At 42.2% G+C, this 21,052-nt stretch overlaps 2 protein-coding genes and 1 pseudogene across 2 annotated transcripts; all 3 read right to left on the bottom strand.

Annotated features, from left to right (window-relative positions):
* Positions 1 to 1,856: 1,856 nt before the first annotated feature.
* LOC144466820 (trace amine-associated receptor 13c-like) lies at positions 1,857 to 3,954 on the bottom strand. The gene is made up of 2 exons (XM_078174226.1): positions 3,878 to 3,954; positions 1,857 to 3,433 (listed from the first exon to the last, which is right to left on the bottom strand). The coding sequence occupies exons 1-2, from the start codon at positions 3,952 to 3,954 to the stop codon at positions 2,617 to 2,619; spliced, it is 894 nt and encodes a 297-aa protein (XP_078030352.1). The 3' UTR covers positions 1,857 to 2,616.
* A 3,091-nt stretch (positions 3,955 to 7,045) lies between these two features.
* LOC144466819 (trace amine-associated receptor 13c-like) lies at positions 7,046 to 9,274 on the bottom strand. The gene is made up of 2 exons (XM_078174225.1): positions 9,198 to 9,274; positions 7,046 to 8,717 (listed from the first exon to the last, which is right to left on the bottom strand). Exons 1-2 carry the CDS (start codon positions 9,272 to 9,274, stop codon positions 7,901 to 7,903), a joined length of 894 nt encoding a protein of 297 aa, XP_078030351.1. The 3' UTR covers positions 7,046 to 7,900.
* Positions 9,275 to 19,212: 9,938 nt separating this feature from the next.
* On the bottom strand, positions 19,213 to 20,581 carry LOC117251737 (trace amine-associated receptor 13c-like; annotated as a pseudogene).
* Between the last annotated feature and the right edge of the window lie 471 nt (positions 20,582 to 21,052).

The raw sequence follows: 21,052 nt of genomic DNA, 5'->3' as shown, positions 1-21,052 counted from the left end.
GGGTCTGAGTCCTCTTGCAGTGTTCACATATGTACAAAAAATGCTGAGTCACTGCTCTGAGTCTGTTTAGAGGGCTGAAGAGGACCAAGTTTGAAAACTCAGTTTCTTTTGCCACTGACAAGTGAACTGACAATAGCCCCTTCTCCACCAACATTTCCAGGAACTTTTATTTCCAGGACTAGGGTAAAATAATTCCTGGTAATCTGTGTGGTTAGCGTTTCCACCGCACCTTAAAGTTCCAGAAAATTTATTCAAATCATGCTGATGATAGAGATGATTCAGCGTGTGCCCTATATTGAGTCCTTGTGTAAAACATAATGTTAGTGTCGGTGGATGAGAGACTGTGAACGGAGCATATTGAATATTGCTGTCTACATGTTTACCTGTTTATGCTTGCTGAACACATGTATTGATAAATTATTGGCTTCTTACTCACTAAGGTTTAATTTCACTTACAGTAACGAGTGTAGCTGCCGTCAACTCAAGTAATTTTTGTGTTATCTTCACTTTGTTTCCGCTTGCCTGTTCACCGATTACTGTGTCATGTAGGCCTGTGTGTGTGTGTGTGTGTGTGTGTGTGTGTGTGTGTGTGGAGGAGGTCAGCCCCAGCACAGAGCGCAGAGGAAAGGCTGCAGGATGATAATGAATTTAACCAAAATGTGTAAAAGTACTGATAAAAGAACCGATGCCATTAGCGCTTATCAATACTACAGTCTCTGATAATTTAGCCCCGTGGGCTAATTGAGTACCGGGTTTCAGTACCGATCCTTAATCAAAACACAAACAAAGTGAAGGTTGTAGAAATTAAATAAAGTTTGCAATCACATGGCACAGAAGTGCAGAACACTGAAAGTGTTTGTTTCACCAATCAGCGTTCTTCAGCAAACAGCCCTGGGTAAATGATAAAAGTTCCTGCAGTGGAAAAGGGGCTAATGTGAACACAGGAGAACTGAGTCCCTTTTGTCTTGGTCCATTTTGTGGTGCACTTTAAGAGGACTGAGTTTGGTTTGCTTAAAAATGACTATATGTAAAAACACCCAAAGATATTTTTAAGTTTGTTTGCTTGCCTCAAAGATTCACACCTGTTCTTCTCTCACCAAAGACACCAGTTAGCCAGCTACCTCTCATTACAAACCCCTCCTGCCAAAACCGTCCATCCCAAGACAAGACACCACCCCCCCTCTGCTGGTACTCCTGCTTGTCATCCCCCAAGCCCCTTTTATCATTCACCTTTCATTAAAAGACTTGTGTCAGATCTGCTCCCCTGTCTTGTGTTTGCATTTTGGTTCAGCCTTAACAAACATGATGGACATAGAATTGAATGCTCAAACAACAACAAAAGTTATGTTAAACTGACATAAAATTCCTGTGAGACAAGGGGGGTCATGTGACAGATTTATTTTGTGTCTGGTGTATTCAAAACTTTTATGTTACTGTGTTGTATTAAACTAAAATGTTTGAATGCACTGTGTTTAAAAAAAAAAAAAAAGTTTAGTAAGCGAATTGGGATTTACACTGTGGGCTTTTCTCATTCCTACAGGCAGTTAATGTGCAAATACAATTCTGTTGCTGTTCCACTCCATGACTTAAAGGAATACTTCAACCCTCAAATGATCATCACCCACTCTGTAATTAATAAGCCTTTACTGTTACTGTGATTTTTTTATTTTGGAGTTTTGACCAGTCCAAACTATATTACTTGTTGTGAAACATCAATAAAACACATGAGGTCATTCTGAATTTTTATTAACATGCCTGGTTCATTATTATCATATTTGATATCACTTTACAACAAATTGCTATGCTGTGTGAATTCAAAGAAAAGAAAAATAGTGTTAAATTGCAACCCATCACATTTCATATACCTTGTGAAACTTTAACTTTCTCTGTTCTTTGATTTACACTGTATGTTTCTCTGCAGATTTAATTGCAAAGATGTGATGACCTGTAGATAATCATGTGTTTTCAAATAATCTGTTTTACTTCTTGCCACAAAATAAAACTCCATGATGCTTCTGAGTGTGACTGCATGGATAATGTGAAAAATAATTGTCATGAAGTAAACAAACGTGATGAATTATATTAAGCTGAAATGATAAAATGCCCTTTGTCCCTGCTCTGAAAGGGAACATGATCTGTTTCCACTGACAATTTTATCTTAAACTCAACACTTAATGTTATTCTTATGGCAGGAAAAGTGTGGCTAATCTGGAGCATCTTTTCTCTGTGAAACAGGAGCCTCATCAGGCCAGTAATCTCTGTTTGCAACAAAATGGACACAATTCACTGAGATGATGCTTTGAACATAAATAAATGATAGAAATGAAAGCTTTAGTTGTTGTGTTGGGCTGAAATGTTTCCTATCACAAACAAAAAAGACTCTTCATATGTGTAATACACATAGGATTTTATGAGACATGAAACCGGGTGATTACCTAGGGACAGTTTATGGTGCTTGTGACTCTTTCTTACAATGCAGGCCTTTCTACTATTGTTCAGACACAGTTTAGACTGAAAGACACTGTCTGTATTTGATCATTCACTCACTGAACAACATGAACAAATGCATTCAATTGTCCACAGAGCAGGCCTCATTTCAGTCACTCCACAGCCTCTCTACAGTATGTTGGTCTCACAGGAGCCAGGCTGCAGAATCTGAAGACTAACAATGAGTTTCACTGCTTTTCTAAACCAGGAATAAAACAAGGCATAGATCAAGGGGTTTAAACAAGAGTTTAAAAAGAACAGACAATGCATAGCAGATACAAATAAACTGTTGGCCAGGTTGTCACCTGCAAGAGCGACACAGTAATATGGGCAGAAACATATTAGAAACACAATTACAAGAACACCAAGAGTCCTGGCTGCTTTCAGCTCCGATTTCTTTTTTTTTTGACTCACTGAAAGCTGGAGAGTGACAGCTGTGATGTGAGAGCGCATGGCACGAGCCTGAGACACAGCCACAACAAATACTCTCATGTACAGAACGACAATGACAGAAATGGGAACAATAAAGGTGACAACAAGATCAATAGCTCCTGCAAAGTGGTTAATGACAGTCACACACTCTCCATGGCAGGAATTAAAGCTGCCTGGTTTAATCAGGTTATCCTTTAAAAACGGACAGTTGAAGAGAGCAGCACCGAGCCAACACAGACACACACAGAGTTTAACGCTTCTCACAGTGATTCTGTTGGTGTAATGCAGAGGGTCACAAATAGCCACATAGCGATCAACTGATATGAGCACCATGTCTCCGATCGAAGAAGACACAATGATGAAGCTAGTATAACCACACAAAGTACACGCAATGTCACCAAAGAGCCAGCAGGATGTTTTTAGGCCAAGTTCACCTGGTATCACCACAAGGCCCACGAGAAAGTCTGAGACAGCCAGAGAGAGGAGGAGGATGTTGGTGGGTGTGTGGAGCTGCCTGGAAGGAAAGAGAAAAACATCATGAACCCAACAGGTTCAGGCTCAGATCTAAATGACAAAACAACTAAAACGTGTATGCAAAACACGTGCATACACATTTTAATAACTTGGTTGATGTCAAGGTGAATAGAGAGCAATGTTAAATATTGGCAGGAGATGGTACATGAAACACATTTGAGCTTTATGGTGCAAAAAGTGGTAAAATATGACTTAAAATATGATGACACTTTATGATGTGCAACATTATTCAGCACTAGCTCGAATACATTTCTTTTAAATCTACAGTAACTGTTCACATCTTTAAGCTACAAAGCATGTAGAGAGAAGCTGAGGAGTTAATCTCTGCCTGAAGTGGGAGACTGCGATGATGACGAGCAGGTTGAGAGCAGCAGTAAACACAGAGATAAAGTACATCACAATAGTAATGAGAATTGTTTCAGGCAAAGAAGTGGTGGGCTTCCTGCAGGAGGTGTTGAGGAGTTGTGGAAAGCAGAGCTCTGCTCCGTCCTCAACCTCCATCTTCAGAGATCTGCAGAGAGCTGCAGCTCTGCCAGCTTCCTGAACAAACCCGAGTCATATACTGATTTACCTGTCTCACATTCTCATAATTCCTCCCCTCTTTTTTCTCTCAACCCCTGTTGGACTCTGATGCCCCTCCTTCCTCACTCTGCACAATACGCCATCATTTGTCACTTTCCCTGCAACTCTTCCTCTCTCACTTTTTTTCTGTGATATCCTTTACTGTCGTTCTTTACCCTTGTTTCATTTCCTTTGTCCGACCTCTATGCCCTTTTTAAAGTGATTAAAGCAGTGTTTAGAAAGTCAACAGGACATAGAAAAAATGGCCCACTTATTCATTTTACTGAGGCCACTCCACACAGCAGGGGTACCAGTGCAGAGGGATCCAGCGGGAAAATAATTGTAGCATTTTCCAGCAAATAGATGAGCCTGACTCTACTTTTGGGGTATATCGGGATGCCAGCAGCTTTACATGCATTAATCCAGCTCAGTGCAGTGCACATACTGGTGGGGGAGAGGGTGAGGGGTGGTGGTTGGCAGGGAGCACAGTCTTGATGGCTGCCTCCTGGTTAACCCTGGAGTGGTTATTGTAATCAGTGATGGCTTCGGGGGGGTCTGCATTTTCCTTAGCTTCCGGTTGTGCATGGCCTCTCTCATGCCCCTCATCACGTTAGTCATGGATGAACTGTTGGCCTGACCAGCACCTGATCCCTGAAATCAGTGTTAAATCCCTTCAGCAGCAGGCTGATCTCCTAGTACATTCACAGCTTCTAAATTTAAGAATGTTATCTTTTTGAGGGTGGTGACACTCTTGATGTTAGTGTTGTTCATCATAACAACTACAGTAGAACAGAAGTACTGACCTGCAGAAACAAGGACCACAACACAGCACATCCAGGACATACATGACAAGTGGTGAAAAACTTATCACACAGAGAGCTCACCCAACCAGAAAAATATGTCCTTGCCAAGGGACTGAACTTTGCTGTAACACCAGAGCAGATACCGACTGTGGATCTCATCACAGCAATGGAGTCAGTTATCAGACACAACAAGCTGGCAGACCCAGTGGCAGAACAACTTAGGTTAAAGGTATCAGCCGCTTCGCTGGTGCAAAAGCATCCCCTTCCAACCTCACCATCAACGAAATGAAGGCGTTGACATCATTGAGAAAAGACCGGAACATCAACATCTTGCTGGCAGACAAAGGGTGATGCAAAAGTGGTGCTGAAGAAAGCAGACAACCATGCAAAAGTCACTGATCTGTTCAGCAACAACACCACCTATGAGGCACTGAGGTGAGATCCTACCAGAAGGGTCTGAGTCCTCTTGCAGTGTTCACATATGTACAAAAAATGCTGAGTCACTGCTCTGAGTCTGTTTAGAGGGCTGAAGAGGACCAAGTTTGAAAACTCAGTTTCTTCTGCCACTGACAACTGAACTGACAATAGCCCCTTTTCCACCAACATTTCCAGGAACTTTTATTTCCAGGACTTAATATACCTGGGTAAAATAATTCCTGGTAATCTGTATGGTTAGCGTTTCCACCACACCTTAAAGTTCCAGAAAATTTATTCAAATCAGGCTGATGATAGAGATGATTCAGCGTGTGCCCTATATTGAGTCCTTGTGTAAAACATAATGTTAGTGTCGGTGAATGAGAGACTGTGGATATAGCATATTGAATATCGCTGTCTACATGTTTACCTGTTTATGCTTGCTGAACACATGTATTGATAAATTATTGACTTCTTTTTCACTAAGGTTTAATTTCACTTACAGTAACGAGTGTAGCTGCCGTCAACTCAAGTAATTTTTGTGTTATCTTCACTTTGTTTCCGCTTGCCTGTTCACCGATTACTGTGTCATGTAGGCGTGTGTGTGTGTGTGTGTGTGTGTGTGTGTGTGTGTGTGTGGAGGAGGTCAGCCCCAGCACAGAGCGCAGAGGAAAGGCTGCAGGATGATAATGAATTTAACCAAAATGTGTAAAAGTACTGATAAAAGAACCAATGCCATTAGCGCTTATCAATACTACAGTCTCTGATAATTTAGCCCCGTGGGCTAATTGAGTACCGGGTTTCAGTACCGATCCTTAATCAAAACACAAACAAAGTGAAGGTTGTAGAAATTAAATAAAGTTTGCAATCACATGGCACAGAAGTGCAGAACACTGAAAGTGTTTGTTTCACCAATCAGCGTTCTTCAGCAAACAGCCCTGGGTAAATGATAAAAGTTCCTGCAGTGGAAAAGGGGCTAATGTGAACACAGGAGAACTGAGTCCCTTTTGTCTTGGTCCATTTTGTGGTGCACTTTAAGAGGACTGAGTTTGGTTTGCTTAAAAATGACTATATGTAAAAACACCCAAAGATATTTTTAAGTTTGTTTGCTTGCCTCAAAGATTCACACCTGTTCTTCTCTCACCAAAGACACCAGTTAGCCAGCTACCTCTCATTACAAACCCCTCCTGCCAAAACCGTCCATCCCAAGACAAGACACCACCCCCCCTCTGCTGGTACTCCTGCTTGTCATCCCCCAAGCCCCTTTTATCATTCACCTTTCATTAAAAGACTTGTGTCAGATCTGCTCCCCTGTCTTGTGTCTGCATTTTGGTTCAGCCTTAACAAACATGATGGACATAGAATTGAATGCTCAAACAACAACAAAAGTTATGTTAAACTGACATAAAATTCCTGTGAGACAAGGGGGGTCATGTGACAGATTTATTTTGTGTCTGGTGTATTCAAAACTTTTATGTTACTGTGTTGTATTAAACTAAAATGTTTGAATGCACTGTGTTTAAAAAAAAAAAAAAAAAAAAGTTTAGTAAGCGAATTGGGATTTACACTGTGGGCTTTTCTCATTCCTACAGGCAGTTAATGTGCAAATACAATTCTGTTGCTGTTCCACTCCATGACTTAAAGGAATACTTCAACCCTCAAATGATCATCACCCACTCTGTAATTAATAAGCCTTTACTGTTACTGTGATTTTTTTATTTTGGAGTTTTGACCAGTCCAAACTATATTACTTGTTGTGAAACATCAATAAAACGCATGAAGTCATTCTGAATTTTTATTAACATGCCTGGTTCATTATTATCATATTTGATATCACTTTACAGTAAATTGCTATGCTGTGTGAATTCAAAGAAAAGAAAAAATAGTGTTAAATTGCAACCCATCACATTTCATATACCTTGTGAAACTTTAACTTTCTCTGTTCTTTGATTTACACTGTATGTTTCTCTGCAGATTTAATTGCAAAGATGTGATGACCTGTAGATAATTATGTGTTTTCAAATAATCTGTTTTACTTCTTGCCACAAAATAAAACTCCATGATGCTTCTGAGTGTGACTGCATGGATAATGTGAAAAATAATTGTCATGAAGTAAACAAACGTGATGAATTATATTAAGCTGAAATGATAAAATGCCCTTTGTCCCTGCTCTGAAAGGGAACATGATCTGTTTCCACTGACAATTTTATCTTAAACTCAACACTTAATGTTATTCTTATGGCAGGAAAAGTGTGGCTAATCTGGAGCATCTTTTCGCTGTGAAACAGGAGCCTCATCAGGCCAGTAATCTCTGTTTGCAACAAAATGGACACAATTCACTGAGATGATGCTTTGAACATAAATAAATGATAGAAATGAAAGCTTTAGTTGTTGTGTTGGGCTGAAATGTTTCCTATCACAAACAAAAAAGACTCTTCATATGTGTAATACACATAGGATTTTATGAGACATGAAACCGGGTGATTACCTAGGGACAGTTTATGGTGCTTGTGACTCTTTCTTACAATGCAGGCCTTTCTACTATTGTTCAGACACAGTTTAGACTGAAAGACACTGTCTGTATTTGATCATTCACTCACTGAACAACATGAACAAATGCATTCAATTGTCCACAGAGCAGGCCTCATTCCAGTCACTCCACAGCCTCTCTACAGTATGTTGGTCTCACAGGAGCCAGGCTGCAGAATCTGAAGACTGACAATGAGTTTCACTGCTTTTCTAAACCAGGAATAAAACAAGGCATAGATCAAGGGGTTTAAACAAGAGTTTAAAAAGAACAGACAATGCATAGCAGATACAAATAAACTATTGGCCAGGTTGTCACCTGCAAGAGCGACGCAGTAATATGGGCAGAAACATATTAGAAACACAATTACAAGAACACCAAGAGTCCTGGCTGCTTTCAGCTCCGATTTCTTTTTTTTTTGATTCACTGAAAGCTGGAGAGTGACAGCTGTGATGTGAGAGCGCATGGCACGAGCCTGAGAGACAGCCACAACAAATACTCTCATGTACAGAACGACAATGACAGAAATGGGAACAATAAAGGTTACAACAAGATCAATAGCTCCTGCGAAGTGGTTAATGACAGTCACACACTCTCCATGGCAGGAATTAAAGCTGCCTGGTTTAATCAGGTTATCCTTTAAAAATGGACAGTTGAAGAGAGCAGCACCGAGCCAACACAGACACACACAGAGTTTAACGCTTCTCACAGTGATTCTGTTGGTGTAATGCAGAGGGTCACAAATAGCCACATAGCGATCAACTGAGATGAGCACCATGTCTCCGATCGAAGAAGACACAATGATGAAGCTAGTATAACCACACAGAGTACACACAATGTCACCAAACAGCCAGCAGGATGTTTTTAGGCCAAGTTCACCTGGTATCACCACAAGGCCCACGAGAAAGTCTGAAACAGCCAGAGAGAGGAGGAGGATGTTGGTGGGTGTGTGGAGCTGCCTGGAAGGAAAGAGAAAAACATCATGAACCCAACAGGTTCAGGCTCAGATCTAAATGACAAAACAACTAAAACGTGTATGCAAAATGTTTCTGATCTATCACATCTATAGTTAAGATATGGTTAATTGTAGACAATTGAAATAACTTGGTGGATGTCAATGTGAATAGAGAGCAATGTTAAATATTGGCAGGAGATGGTACATGAAACACATTTGAGCTTTATGGTGCAAAAAGTGGTAAAATATGACTTAAAATATGATGACACTTTCTGAGGTGCAACATTATTCAGCACTAGCTCAAATACATTTCTTTTAAATCTACAGTAACTGTTCACATTTTTAAGCTACAAAGCATGTAGAGAGAAGCTGAGGAGTTAATCTCTGCCTGAAGTGGGAGACTGCGATGATGACGAGCAGGTTGAGAGCAGCAGTAAACACAGAGATAAAGTACATCACAATAGTAATGAGCATTGTTTCAGGCCAAGAAATGGTGGGCTTCCTGCAGGAGGTGTTGAGGAGTTGTGGAAAGCAGAGCTCTGCTCCGTCCTCAACCTCCATCTTCAGAGATCTGCAGAGAGCTGCAGCTCTGCCAGCTTCCTGAACAAACCCGAGTCATATACTGATTTACCTGTCTCACATTCTCATAATTCCTCCCCTCTTTTTTCTCCCAACCCCTGTTGGACTCTGATGGCCCTCCTTCCTCACTCTGCACATTACGCCATCATCTATGTCACTTTCCCTGCAACTCTTCCTCTCTCACTTTTTTTTTCTGTGATATCCTTTACTGTTGGTCTTTACCCTTGTTTCATTTCCTTTGTCCGACCTCTATGCCCCTTTTTAAAGTGATTTAAGCAGTGTTTAGAAAGTCAACAGGACATAGAAAAAACGGTCCACTTATTCATTTTACTGAGGCCACTCCACACAGCAGGGGTACCAGTGCAGAGGGATCCAGCGGGAAAACAATTGTAGCATTTTCAATCAGTCAATCAATTTTATTTATAAAGTCCAATATCACAAATCACAGTTTGCCTGACAGGGCTTTACAGCATACTACATCCCTCTGTCCTTAGGACCTTCACAACGGATAAGGAAAAACTCCCCAAAAAACACCTTTAACGGAGAAAAAAACGGTAGAAACCTCAGAAAGAGCAACTGAGGAGGGATCCCTCTTCCAGGACGGACAGACGTGCAATAGATGTCGTACAGAACAAATCAGCATAATAAATTAACAGTAATCCGAACATTAATGAAAGTAATAATATTATAATTATAGTTCTGGCTACTGTGGTACAATATGTTGAAAGTATATATTAATATCTGATAGTATACATATGTGACAATAATCATATGTGTATAATAACAGTAGAAGTATGACTAATGATAACAGCAGCAGCAGGAGGCATCTGGCAGCAGCACAACCACATACGTCACACTACCCAGGCACCGCTGCAATACGAGTTAACCTGAGAGACAGTGGAGCACAATGGCTCCAGAGAAGAAGCCGAGTTAGTGACATCCAGAATGGCCGAGTTAGCAAGATGTAATAATAGGACACAGCAAATAGATGAGCCTGACTCTTCTTTTGGGGTATATCGGGATGCCAGCAGCTTTACATGCATTAATCCTGCTCAGTGCAGTGCACATACTGGTGGAGGAGAGGGTGAGGGGTGGTGGTTGGCAGGGAGCACAGTCTTGATGGCTGCCTCCTGGTTAACCCTGTCACAGCATTGTTCAGTTTTGGAAGGAGGACACCTCCTTCCAAAACTGAACAATGCTGTGACACTGGTGTGGGGTGCGGATGGTCGTTTTGATCCGTGATGGCTTTGATGCTTTGGGGGTTGGAGTTGTCTTGTCCTTCACTTCTGGCTGGGTTTGGCTCACTTAATGCCCCTCATGAGGTTTGCCATGGATGAACCATAGGCCTGACCATCACCTGATCCCTGAAATCAGTGTTGCATCCCTTCAGCAGCAGGCTGACCTCCTAGTACATTCACAGCTTCTAAATTTAAGAATGTTATCTTTCTGAGGGTGGTGACACTCTTGATATTAGTGTTGTTCGTCATAACAACTACAGTTCAATGCAAAGAAGAGGGCCTTCAGAGCTGATAACAGGGAGGAGGTGAGAACAATACAGGGGGAGCTGAAGATGAAGATCAGGGAGGCTAAGGAGAGGTACAGGAGGAAGCTGGAGAGAAAACTCCAGCAGAACAACATGAGAGAGGTCTGGAGTGGAATGAGGACCATCACTGGCTTCAGGACCAACAACCACAGAGGAACTGAAGGCAGCATGGACAGGGCCAATGAACTGAATCTGTTTTTTAACAGATTTGACACTGCTGGACCTGCCCATCCCCCCCCCCCCCCCCCCGACTCTTCTGCTGTCTGTCTTGGTCAACCATCTCCCACTCCGCCCTACTCCCCCACTCCTCCCTCTCACACCTCAACACCCTCCTGCTTGACCCCCTCTCCTCCTTCTCCTCACACCTCATCCCCCCGTGGTCAGACTGACTGCTCTCTCCATCATGAGGACTACACCCCTCCCCCACGTGTCGTCACCTCCACAATGTGCTTCACTGCTGACCATGTGAGAAGACAGCTGATAAGACTCCACTCAAATAAGGCTGCAGGCCCTGATGGTGTCAGCCCCAGGGTGCTCAAAGCCTGTGCCCCCCAGCTATGTGGAGTATTTTAGCATGTCTTCAACATGAGCTTGAGTCTCCAGAGGGTCCCCTTGCTGTGGAAGACATCCTGCCTTGTTCCTGTGCCAAAGACGTCGCGTCCCAGTGGCTCCAAGGACTACAGACCCGTGGCATTGACCTCCCACATCATGAAGACCCTGGAGAGACTCGTCTTGGAGCAGCTCCGGCCCATGGTCAAGCCACTTTTGGACCACCTCCAGTTCGCCTATCAGCCCCGACTTGGAGTTGAGGACGCCATCATCTACCTGCTCAACCGTGTCTACGCCCATTTGGATAAGCCGGCGAGCACTGTGAGGGTCATGTTTTTTGACTTCTCTAGTGCGTTCAACACCATCCGTCCAGCTCTACTGGGTGACAAGCTGACAGCAATGCAGGTGGATGCCCCCCTGGTGTCCTGGATTGTAGACTACTTGACTGGCAGACCACAGTATGTGCGCTTGCAATGCTGTGTGTCAGACAGAGTGGTCAGCAATACCGGGGCACTGCAGGGGACTGTCCTCTCTCCCTTCCTCTTCACCCTCCACACCACGGACTTCAGCTATTGCACTGAGACCTGCCATCTTCAGAAGTTTTCTGATGACTCTGCTATAGTTGCATGTATCAGCAAGGGAGATGAGGATGAGTACAGGGCACTTGTGGATCTGAGGAGGACCAAGACACTGGTGACCCCTGTTTCCATCCAAGGGGTCAGTGTGGACATTGTAGAGGACTATAAGTATCTGGGGGTACACACTGACAATAAACAATCTCACACCCACTCCACCATGTGCTGGTCAGGCACAAGAGTACTTTCAGTGGGAGACTCATACCACCAAGATGTACCACTGAGCGCCACAGGAAATCATTCCTGCCTGTGGCCATCAAACTGTACAACTCCTCCCTCTGAGTGGCCCTGAGACTTTTTCACACACTGCAGTAATTTAATTTAACTTGTGCAATAACCCCATTCACCCTGACTGTATATATTCTGTTTGTGTAAATAATCTTGTTCAGTTTACAATATACAGTGCCCTCCAAAAGTATTGGAACAGTGAGGCCAATTCCTTTATTTTTGTTGTAGACTGAAAATATTTGGGTTTGACATCAAAAGATGAATATGGGACAAGAGATCAACGTTTCAGCTTTTATTTCCAGGTATTTACATCTGGATCTGATACACAACTTAGAAGATAGCACCTTTTGTTTGAACCCACCCATTTTTCATGACAGCAAAAGTATTGGAACATGTGACTGACAGGTGTGTTTTGTTGCCCAGGTGTCTCCCAATTACATTGATTATTCAAACAATAAATAGCACTGGATGTCTGAGCTCAGTTTCAGATTGGGTACGATAGGTTTTGCCTGTGCAGACTGCATTTAGAGATGGAACCAACATGAAAACCAGAGAGCTGTCTATGGGTGAAAAAGAAGCAATTGTGAATCTGAGAGAAGATGGACAATCAATCAGAGCCATTGCACAAACATTGGCCATAGCCAGTACAACCATTTGGAATGTCCTGAAGAAGAAAAAAACCACTGGTGTACTAAGCAACAGACGTCGAACAGGTACACCAAGGAAAACATCAGCAGTTGATGACAGAAACATTGTGAGAGCTGTAAAGAAAGACCCTAAAACAACTGTTAGTGACATCAGCAACAACTTCCAGAGGGCAGGAGTGAAGGTATCACAATCTACTGTTCGCAGAAGACTTCATGAACAAAAGTACAGAGGCTACACCAGAAGATGCAAACCACTCATTAGCAAGAAGAATAGGAAGGCCAGGCTGGAATTTGCCAAAAGGTACAGAGATGAGCCTCAAAAATTCTGGGAAAAAGTTTTATGGACTGATGAGACAAAGATTAACTTTTTCCAAAGTGATGGTAAGGCGAAAGTTTGGAGAAAGAAAGGATCTGCTCATGATCCCAAACATACAAGCTCATCTGTGAAACACAGTGGAGGTAATGTCATGGCTTGGGCTTGCATGGCTTCTTCTGGGACGGACTCTTTCATCTTCATTGATGATGTAACACATGATGGCAGCAGCAAAATGAACTCAGAAGTCTACAGAAACATTTTGTCTGCTAATTTAAAGAAAGATCCAACCAAACTGATTGGGAGATCCTTCATCATGCAGCAAGATAACGACCCAAAACACACTGCCAAAACAACAAAGGAGTTCATCAGGTGCAAGAAGTGGAAGGTTTTAGACTGGCCAAGTCAGTCTCCAGACTTAAACCCAATAGAGCATGCATTTTACCTGCTGAAGAGGAGACTGAAGGGAGTAACCCCCCAAAACAAACAACAACTGAAAGAGGCTGTGGTGAAAGCCTAGAAAAGCATCACAAAAGAAGAATGCAAAAGTTTGGTGATGTCAGTGGGTCACAGGCTTGATGCAGTTATTGAAAGCAAAGGATTTGCAACTAAATATTAAGTCTCATTCACTTTAATCTATTTTAAGTTTATATGTTCCAATACTTTTGCTCACCTAAAAATTTTGTGTTCCATTACAAATAATGCTATCTTCTAAGTTGTGTATCAGATCCAGATGTAAATACCTGGAAATAAAAGCTGAAATGTTGATCTCTTGTCTCATATTCATCTTTTGATGTCAAACCCAAATGTTTTCAGTCTACAACAAAAGTAAACTAATTGGATTGACTGTTCCAATACTTTTGGAGGGCACTGTATATATGTGTATATATATATATATATATATATATATATATATATTTATTTACATTTATGTTTGTTAATAATTCCTGTTTATTTAACTATATATTTGTTAATACTATTGTTTAAATTTCTTATATTTTCACGTATCTTTCCACTCTTGCAAGGAGTACCTGTAACATTAATAATTTCCCCTCGAGATCAATAAAGTATTTCTGATTCTGTTCTGATTCTGATACAGTAGAACAGAAGTACTGACCTGCAGAAACAAGGACCACAACACAGCACATCCGGGACATACATGACAAGTGGTGAAAAACTTATCACACAGAGAGCTCATCCAACCAGAAAAGCATGTCCTTGCCAAGGGACTGATCTTTGTTGTAACACCAGAGCAGATACCGATTGTAGATCTCATCACAGCAATGGAGTCAGTTATCTCACACAACAAATTGGCAGACCCAGTGGCAGAACAACTTAGGTTGAAGGTATCAGCGACTTCGCTGGTGCAAAAGCATCCCCTTCCAACCTCACCATCAATGAAATGAAGACCCTGACATCACTGAGGAAAGACTGGAACATCAACATCTTGCCGGCAGACAAAGGGTGATGCAAAAGTGGTGCTGAAGAAAGCAGACAACCATGCCAAAGTCACTGATCTGTTCAGCAACAAAACCACCTATGAGGCACTGAGGTGAGATCCTACCAGTGGCTACAAAAGAAGGTCATAGATTCTTTACAAAAACTGGAAAAGGACAAAGTCATTTACAGACCACTGTATTATCGACTGTTCCCTGATGAGGCCATCCCATGCATCTATGGACTCCATAAGAGACACAAGGAAGGAGCATCACTAAGACCCATCAGCAGCAGCATAAGCTCAGTCACATACAACATCTTCAAACACCTAGCTATTATCTTAGCTCCCCTGGTTGGTAACACTCCACACCACATCAAGAACTCTCAGGATTTTACCAACAAGACTAGAGAGATAACACTGGACTCTGATGAAACTATGGTATCATACAACATCACTTCACTTTTTAGTTGCATTCTCACCAAAGTCACAGTAAAGACAGTGAGGAAATGTTTGCTACAGGACAGTACCCTTTCCAACAGAACCAACTTCACCCAGACCACTTTTGTGACCTACTTGATCTCTGTTTGACCACCACCTACTTCAAGTACAGTAAGGGTTTCTACCAACAAAAGCATGGCTGTGCTATGGCCTCACCAGTGTGCCCAATAGTGGCCAACTTGTGCATGGAATACATGGAGAAAAGAGCTCTAACCACCTTCAAAGGAACTGCTCCTAGCCACTGGTTCAAATATGTGGATGACACCTGGATCAAAATCAAAACTAAGGAAGAGGAAGCCTTCACAGAACATATTAATACAATGGACCCCAACATCAAATTCACATGGAAGGATGTCAGGGAAGACAGCCTACCCTTCTTACACTGTGCAGTATGCATTGAAGATGATAGAAGCCTAAACATCGTGGTGCACAGAAAACCTACACACACAGACCAATACGTGCTATTCGAGCCTCACCACCAACTGGAGCATGAGCTGGGAGTCATCAGAACTCTGAACCATAGGGCTGAAAACGTGCCCACGAGGACAGGGGAGAAGGCAAAGGAACAAACACCACATCCCTGTGCACTTCAAACCCAGTAACACACTGAGTCAGAAGTTCTTTCATCCTAAGAACAAAACATCCAGACAAAAGCAGAGTAATGCAGTGTATGCAGTTCTGTGCAGCCAGGAATGCACAGATTTGTAAATTGGTGAAACAAAACAACCACTCCACAAGCACATGGCGCAACACAGGAGAGCCAGCTTGTTAGGTCAAGACTCAGCTGTTCATTTACATCTAAAGGAGAAGGGACACTCCTTCGAGGACAGCAACGTTCCAGCTTGGCCAGAGAAGACAGACGGTTTGAAAGAGGTGTGAAAAAGGCCATCTACGTCAAACTGGAATGACCATCATTAAACAGTGGAGGTGGCCTACGACACAACTGATCACCCACCTACAATGCAGTCTTGGGATCCCTTCCCAGATGACTTAACACCCATTCTCATCTGGACCCATCTAACCCTATCGACATACAAGATGGCCGGGTGGACCAATGACTCACATGTGACCATAACCACTCTAAAACTAAGAGGTCACATGTGAACTGAACGACTCAGAAAGGGTTCACACTCACACTGAGTTTAAAGCCTGCGACTCAACACCAGTCAGTAGGAACACAAGAAGCCTCCTGGATGAGAGGTGAAATGTCATCAAGAAACCAAAGCAAGTCCAGTTGAGCCCATGATATAGCACTTATAACCGCTTGGTACATCCACAGCTTCTGATTTGAGAATGTGATCTATTTAAGGGTGGTGACAGTGTTGATGTTAGTGTTGCAGTAGTCCAGAATGGAGAATGAATAAAAATCAATATGTGTGTAGGAGTCCAGGGTGTCCTGAGTGGCAAACATACTCCAGTCTGTATGTTCAAACTGGTGCTCTGGTACAGAGTGTGGTCTCTCTGACCCACTTAACTGTTCAAACTGTAGGTTAATGCCATCTGCAGGTGCATCCATTGGTGGAGCCAGGTTGGCAGCCTTGGCCATATTTTAGTGAGCTGAAGATTGATAATCAAGTTTTCAAAATTGTGAGATGCAATGTCCAAAAGTTCATGTAGGCTGTTTTGTAGGTATGCTAGACTGTTTTGAGTGAACAGACTTCAATTAAATAGGCAGATAACTGCTTATGGGTAGAATGTGGAGAGACACTGAGCCTTAAATTGTACATGTAAAGCCATCATGGTCCATCATCGTACCTCCAGCTCCCCATGACTGCAGCACTCGTTCCTTCCCTACAGGGCCTCCCTCTGTTCACCTTTCAGCATAGCCCATTGTAAACCCTGTGGCCTATAGCTCTTTCACTCTCGACCCGTCATTGCATTAATGTAAAAAATGTTTTGATTAAAACAAATGAACGAACGAATGGGGCTCATGCTGGTGTAAGCAGTCTTAGCCAGTGGCATCACAGCATTGTGGCCATTCATGAATGCCACGTGGGATGGCTTTGTGAGTGTATCTCCCAAGCCTACAGGGAGGGGGCAGTGACCTTCCCACTGCGGTCCACGCAAAGTCCACACATAGTGCAGCAGTTTATGTGGCCTTGTTTAGGGGGTGAGTGTTGAAGACATAGGTATGGCAGCGTCATGTTCTACTTTGCCCTTCACATGGCTCTATCTCTTGGACATGTGGAGCTTTTTTCCTGGGTCTGTGCTTGCTGGGACAAAAGGGGACTGGTGGAAAGGGTTTGGTGTGTCAGTTGTGTTGCACCTGACTCCCCTCTAAGCATGACACACCTACATGTTCAAGTGCTCCTTGATGACCTGGGAAATGTAGTGTTCAGGATGTCTATTGCTTTTCACTCAACTCATTCAACTGGCTCTATTTGGTTCAGTTGCAGAATACCTGGGTTGGCTAGGTCCCCTTATGTCTCCGATTCAGCAGCCATGGTTAAAAAGAAGTAGGTGGGCTGCAGCGACTCATTTTTAGCCGATCAGGGTCAGTGTAGCTGGGTCAATGTTGTGTTGTCGTGACGGGGCATTCATTTATCAGGCTCCACACACTGTACCCACTGAACTGAGACCACCTCCGAAAATGAGTACAGTTCACTTCAGAAGGGTCTGAGTTCTCTTGGAGTGTTCACATATACACTGCTCTGAGTCCGTTTAGAGGGCTGAAAAGGACCATGTATGAAAAAACACTGTCAATTTCGTCTGCCCCTCAGGATAAGACACCACCATCCCTCAGCTGGAACTCCTGCTCGTCATCCCCAAGACCCCTTTTATCATTCACCTTTCATTAAAAGACTTGTATCAGATCAGCTCATCTATCTTGTGTCAGCATTTTGGTTCATCCTTAACAAACGTGACCGACATAGAATTGAATTCTCAAACAACAAAAAAAGTTATGTTAAGCTGACACAAAATTCCTGTCAGACAAGGGTCATGTGACAGATTTATTTTTTTGTGTCTGGCATATTCAAAACCTATATGTTACTGTGTTGTACTGAACTAAATGTTTTGAGTGCACTGTGTTTAAAAATAATAATAAAATAAGTTTTGGAAGCAAACTGGGATTTACACTGTGGGCTTTTCTCATTCCTACAGGCAGTTAATGTGCAAATACAATTCTGTTGCTGTTCCACTCCATGACTTAAAGGAATACAAATGATCATCACCCACTCTGTAATTAATAAGCCTTTACTGTTACTGTGATTTTTTTATTTTAGAGTTTTGAATGTGTAATAATTGACCAGTCCAAACTATATTACTTGTTGTGAAACATCAATAAAACACATGAGGTCATTCTGAATTTTTATTAACATGCCTGGTTCATTATTATCATATTTGATATCACTTTACAGCAAATTGCTATGCTGTGTGAATTCAAAGAAAAGAAAATGGTGTTAAATTGCAACCCATCACATTTCATGTACCTTGTTTCATGTACCTCTGTTCTTTGATTTACACTCTATGTTTCTCTGCAGATTTGATTACAAAGATGTGATGACCTGTAGATAATCATGTGTTTTCAAATAATCTGTTTTACTTCTTGCCACAAAATAAAACTCCATGATGCTTCTGAGTGTGACTGCATGGATAATGTGAAAAATAATTGTCATGAAGTAAACAAACGTGATGAATTATATTAAGCTGAAATGATAAAATGCCCTTTGTCCCTGCTCTGAAAGGGAACATGATCTGTTTCCACTGACAATTTTATCTGAAACACAACACTTAATGTTATTCTTATGGCAGGAAAAGTGTGGCTAATCTGGAGCATCTTTTCTCTGTGAAACAGGAGCCTCATCAGGCCAGTAATCTTTGTTTGCAACAAAATGGACACAATTCACTGAGATGATGCTTTGAACATAAATAAATGATAGAAATGAAAGCTTTAGTTGTTGTGTTGGGCTGAAATGTTTCCTATCACAAACAAAGAAGACTCTTCATGTGTGTAATACACATAGGATAAGACACTGTCTGTATTTGATCATTCACTCACTGAGCAACATGAACAAATGCATTCAATTGTCCACAGAGCAGGCCTCATTTCAGTCACTCCACAGCCTCTCTACAGTATGTTGGTCTCACAGGAGCCAGGCTGCAGAATCTGAAGACTGACAATGAGTTTCACTGCTTTTCTAAACCAGGAATAAGACAAGGCATAGATCAAGGGGTTAAGACATGAGTTCAAATAGAACAGACATTCCACAGCAGATACAAATAAACTGTTGGTCAGGTTGTCACCTACAAGAATGACACAGTAATATGGGCAATAACATATTAGAAACACAACAACAAGAACACCAAGAGTCCTGGCTGCTTTCAGCTCCGATTTCTTTTTTTTTTGATTCACTGAAAGCTAGAGAGTGACAGCTGTGATGTGAGAGCGCATGGCACGAGCCTGAGACACAGCCACAACAAATACTCTCATGTACAGAACGATAACCACAGTAATGGGACCAATAAAACTTATAAAAAGATCAATAGCTCCTGAAAGATAGTTAATGACAATTACACACTCTCCATGGCAGGAATTATACCTGCCTGGTTGAGTCAGGTCATCCTTTCTAAAATGAAAGCAGTATAGAGCAGCACAGAGCCAACACAGACACACACAGAGTTTAACGCTTCTCACAGTGATTCTGTTAGTGTAATGCAGAGGGTCACAAATAGCCACATAGCGATCAACTGAGATGAGCACCATGTCTCCTACTGAAGAACACATAATTATGAAGCTAGTATAACCACACAAAGTACACGCAATGTCACCAAAGAGCCAGCAGGATGTTTTTAGGCCAAGTTCACCTGGTATCACCACAAGGCCCATGAGAAAGTCTGAAACAGCCAGAGAGAGGAGGAGGATGTTGGTGGGTGTGTGGAGCTGCCTGGAAGGAAAGAGAAAAACATCATGAACCCAACAGGTTCAGGCTCAGATCTAAATGACAAAACAACTAAAACGTGTATGCAAAATGTTTCTGTCACATCTATAGTTAAGATATGGTTAATTGTAGACAATTGAAATAACTTGTTTGATGTCAAGGTGAATAGAGAGCAATGTTAAATATTGGCAGGAGATGGTACATGAAACACATTTGAGCTTTACGGAGCAAAAAATGGTAAAATATTACTTATAATATGATTAAACTTTCTGAGGTGCAACATTATTCAGCACTAGCTCAAATACATTGTTTTTAAATCTACAGTAACTGTTCACATTTTTAAGCTACAAAGCATGTAGAGAGAAGCTGAGGAGTTAATCTCTGCCTGAAGTGGGAGACTGCGATGATGACGAGCAGGTTGAGAGTCACGGTAAACACAGAGATAAAGTACATCACAATGATAATGAGCATTGTTTCAGGCAAAGAAGTGGTGGGCTTCCTGCAGGAGGTGTTGAGGAGTTGTGGAAAGCAGAGCTCTGCTCCGTCCTCAACCTCCATCTTCAAAGATCTGCAGAGAGCTGCAGGTCTGGAAGCTTCCTGAGCAAACCCAAGTCATATACTGATTTACCTGTCTCACATTCTCATAATTCCTCCCCTCTTTTTTCTCTCAACCTCTGTTGGACTCTGATGCCCCTCCTTCCTTGCTCTGCACATTACGCCATCATCTTCATCACTTTCTCTGGAAATCTTCCTCTCTCACTAACTTTTTCTGTTATTCTTTACCAGTGGCGTCGCCTGGCCTGGGCATCCGGGGCTTTAGCCCCGAACGTTTTTTCTTAAGCCCCGGATAATTAAACTGTACATTAACGAGCCACTAAAGAAGTTGTAGTTTTCCATTTTCAGTGAATGCAACACAGGATGATGTTGAGACTGGTTAATCAGAGAGAGGGGTTGCGTGAAGCATCTGTGTTTTATTGGCTGATAGCCTCGCGTCACCAGGCTCTTCCGGTATCTAAACCGTTGGCGCGC

The sequence above is a fragment of the Epinephelus lanceolatus genome, chromosome 14, assembly GCF_041903045.1.
Source record: "Epinephelus lanceolatus isolate andai-2023 chromosome 14, ASM4190304v1, whole genome shotgun sequence".
Taxonomy (NCBI): Eukaryota; Metazoa; Chordata; class Actinopteri; order Perciformes; family Serranidae; genus Epinephelus; species Epinephelus lanceolatus.
The sequence above is the reverse complement of the archived record's forward strand: the minus strand, read 5'-3'. Positions and strand labels throughout refer to the sequence as shown.

Bases quoted from the DNA above. Each gene is read 5' to 3' on its own strand.
- LOC144466819 (XM_078174225.1), bottom strand. From the start codon at position 9,274: ATGGAGGTTGAGGACGGAGCAGAGCTCTGCTTTCCACAACTCCTCAAC. The intron at 8,718-9,197 runs GCCTGAAACAAT...CTTTCCTTCCAG, and splicing joins AGGAAGCCCACCATTTCTTG to GCAGCTCCACACACCCACCA.
- LOC144466820 (XM_078174226.1), bottom strand. From the start codon at position 3,954: ATGGAGGTTGAGGACGGAGCAGAGCTCTGCTTTCCACAACTCCTCAAC. The intron at 3,434-3,877 runs GCCTGAAACAAT...CTTTCCTTCCAG, and splicing joins AGGAAGCCCACCACTTCTTT to GCAGCTCCACACACCCACCA.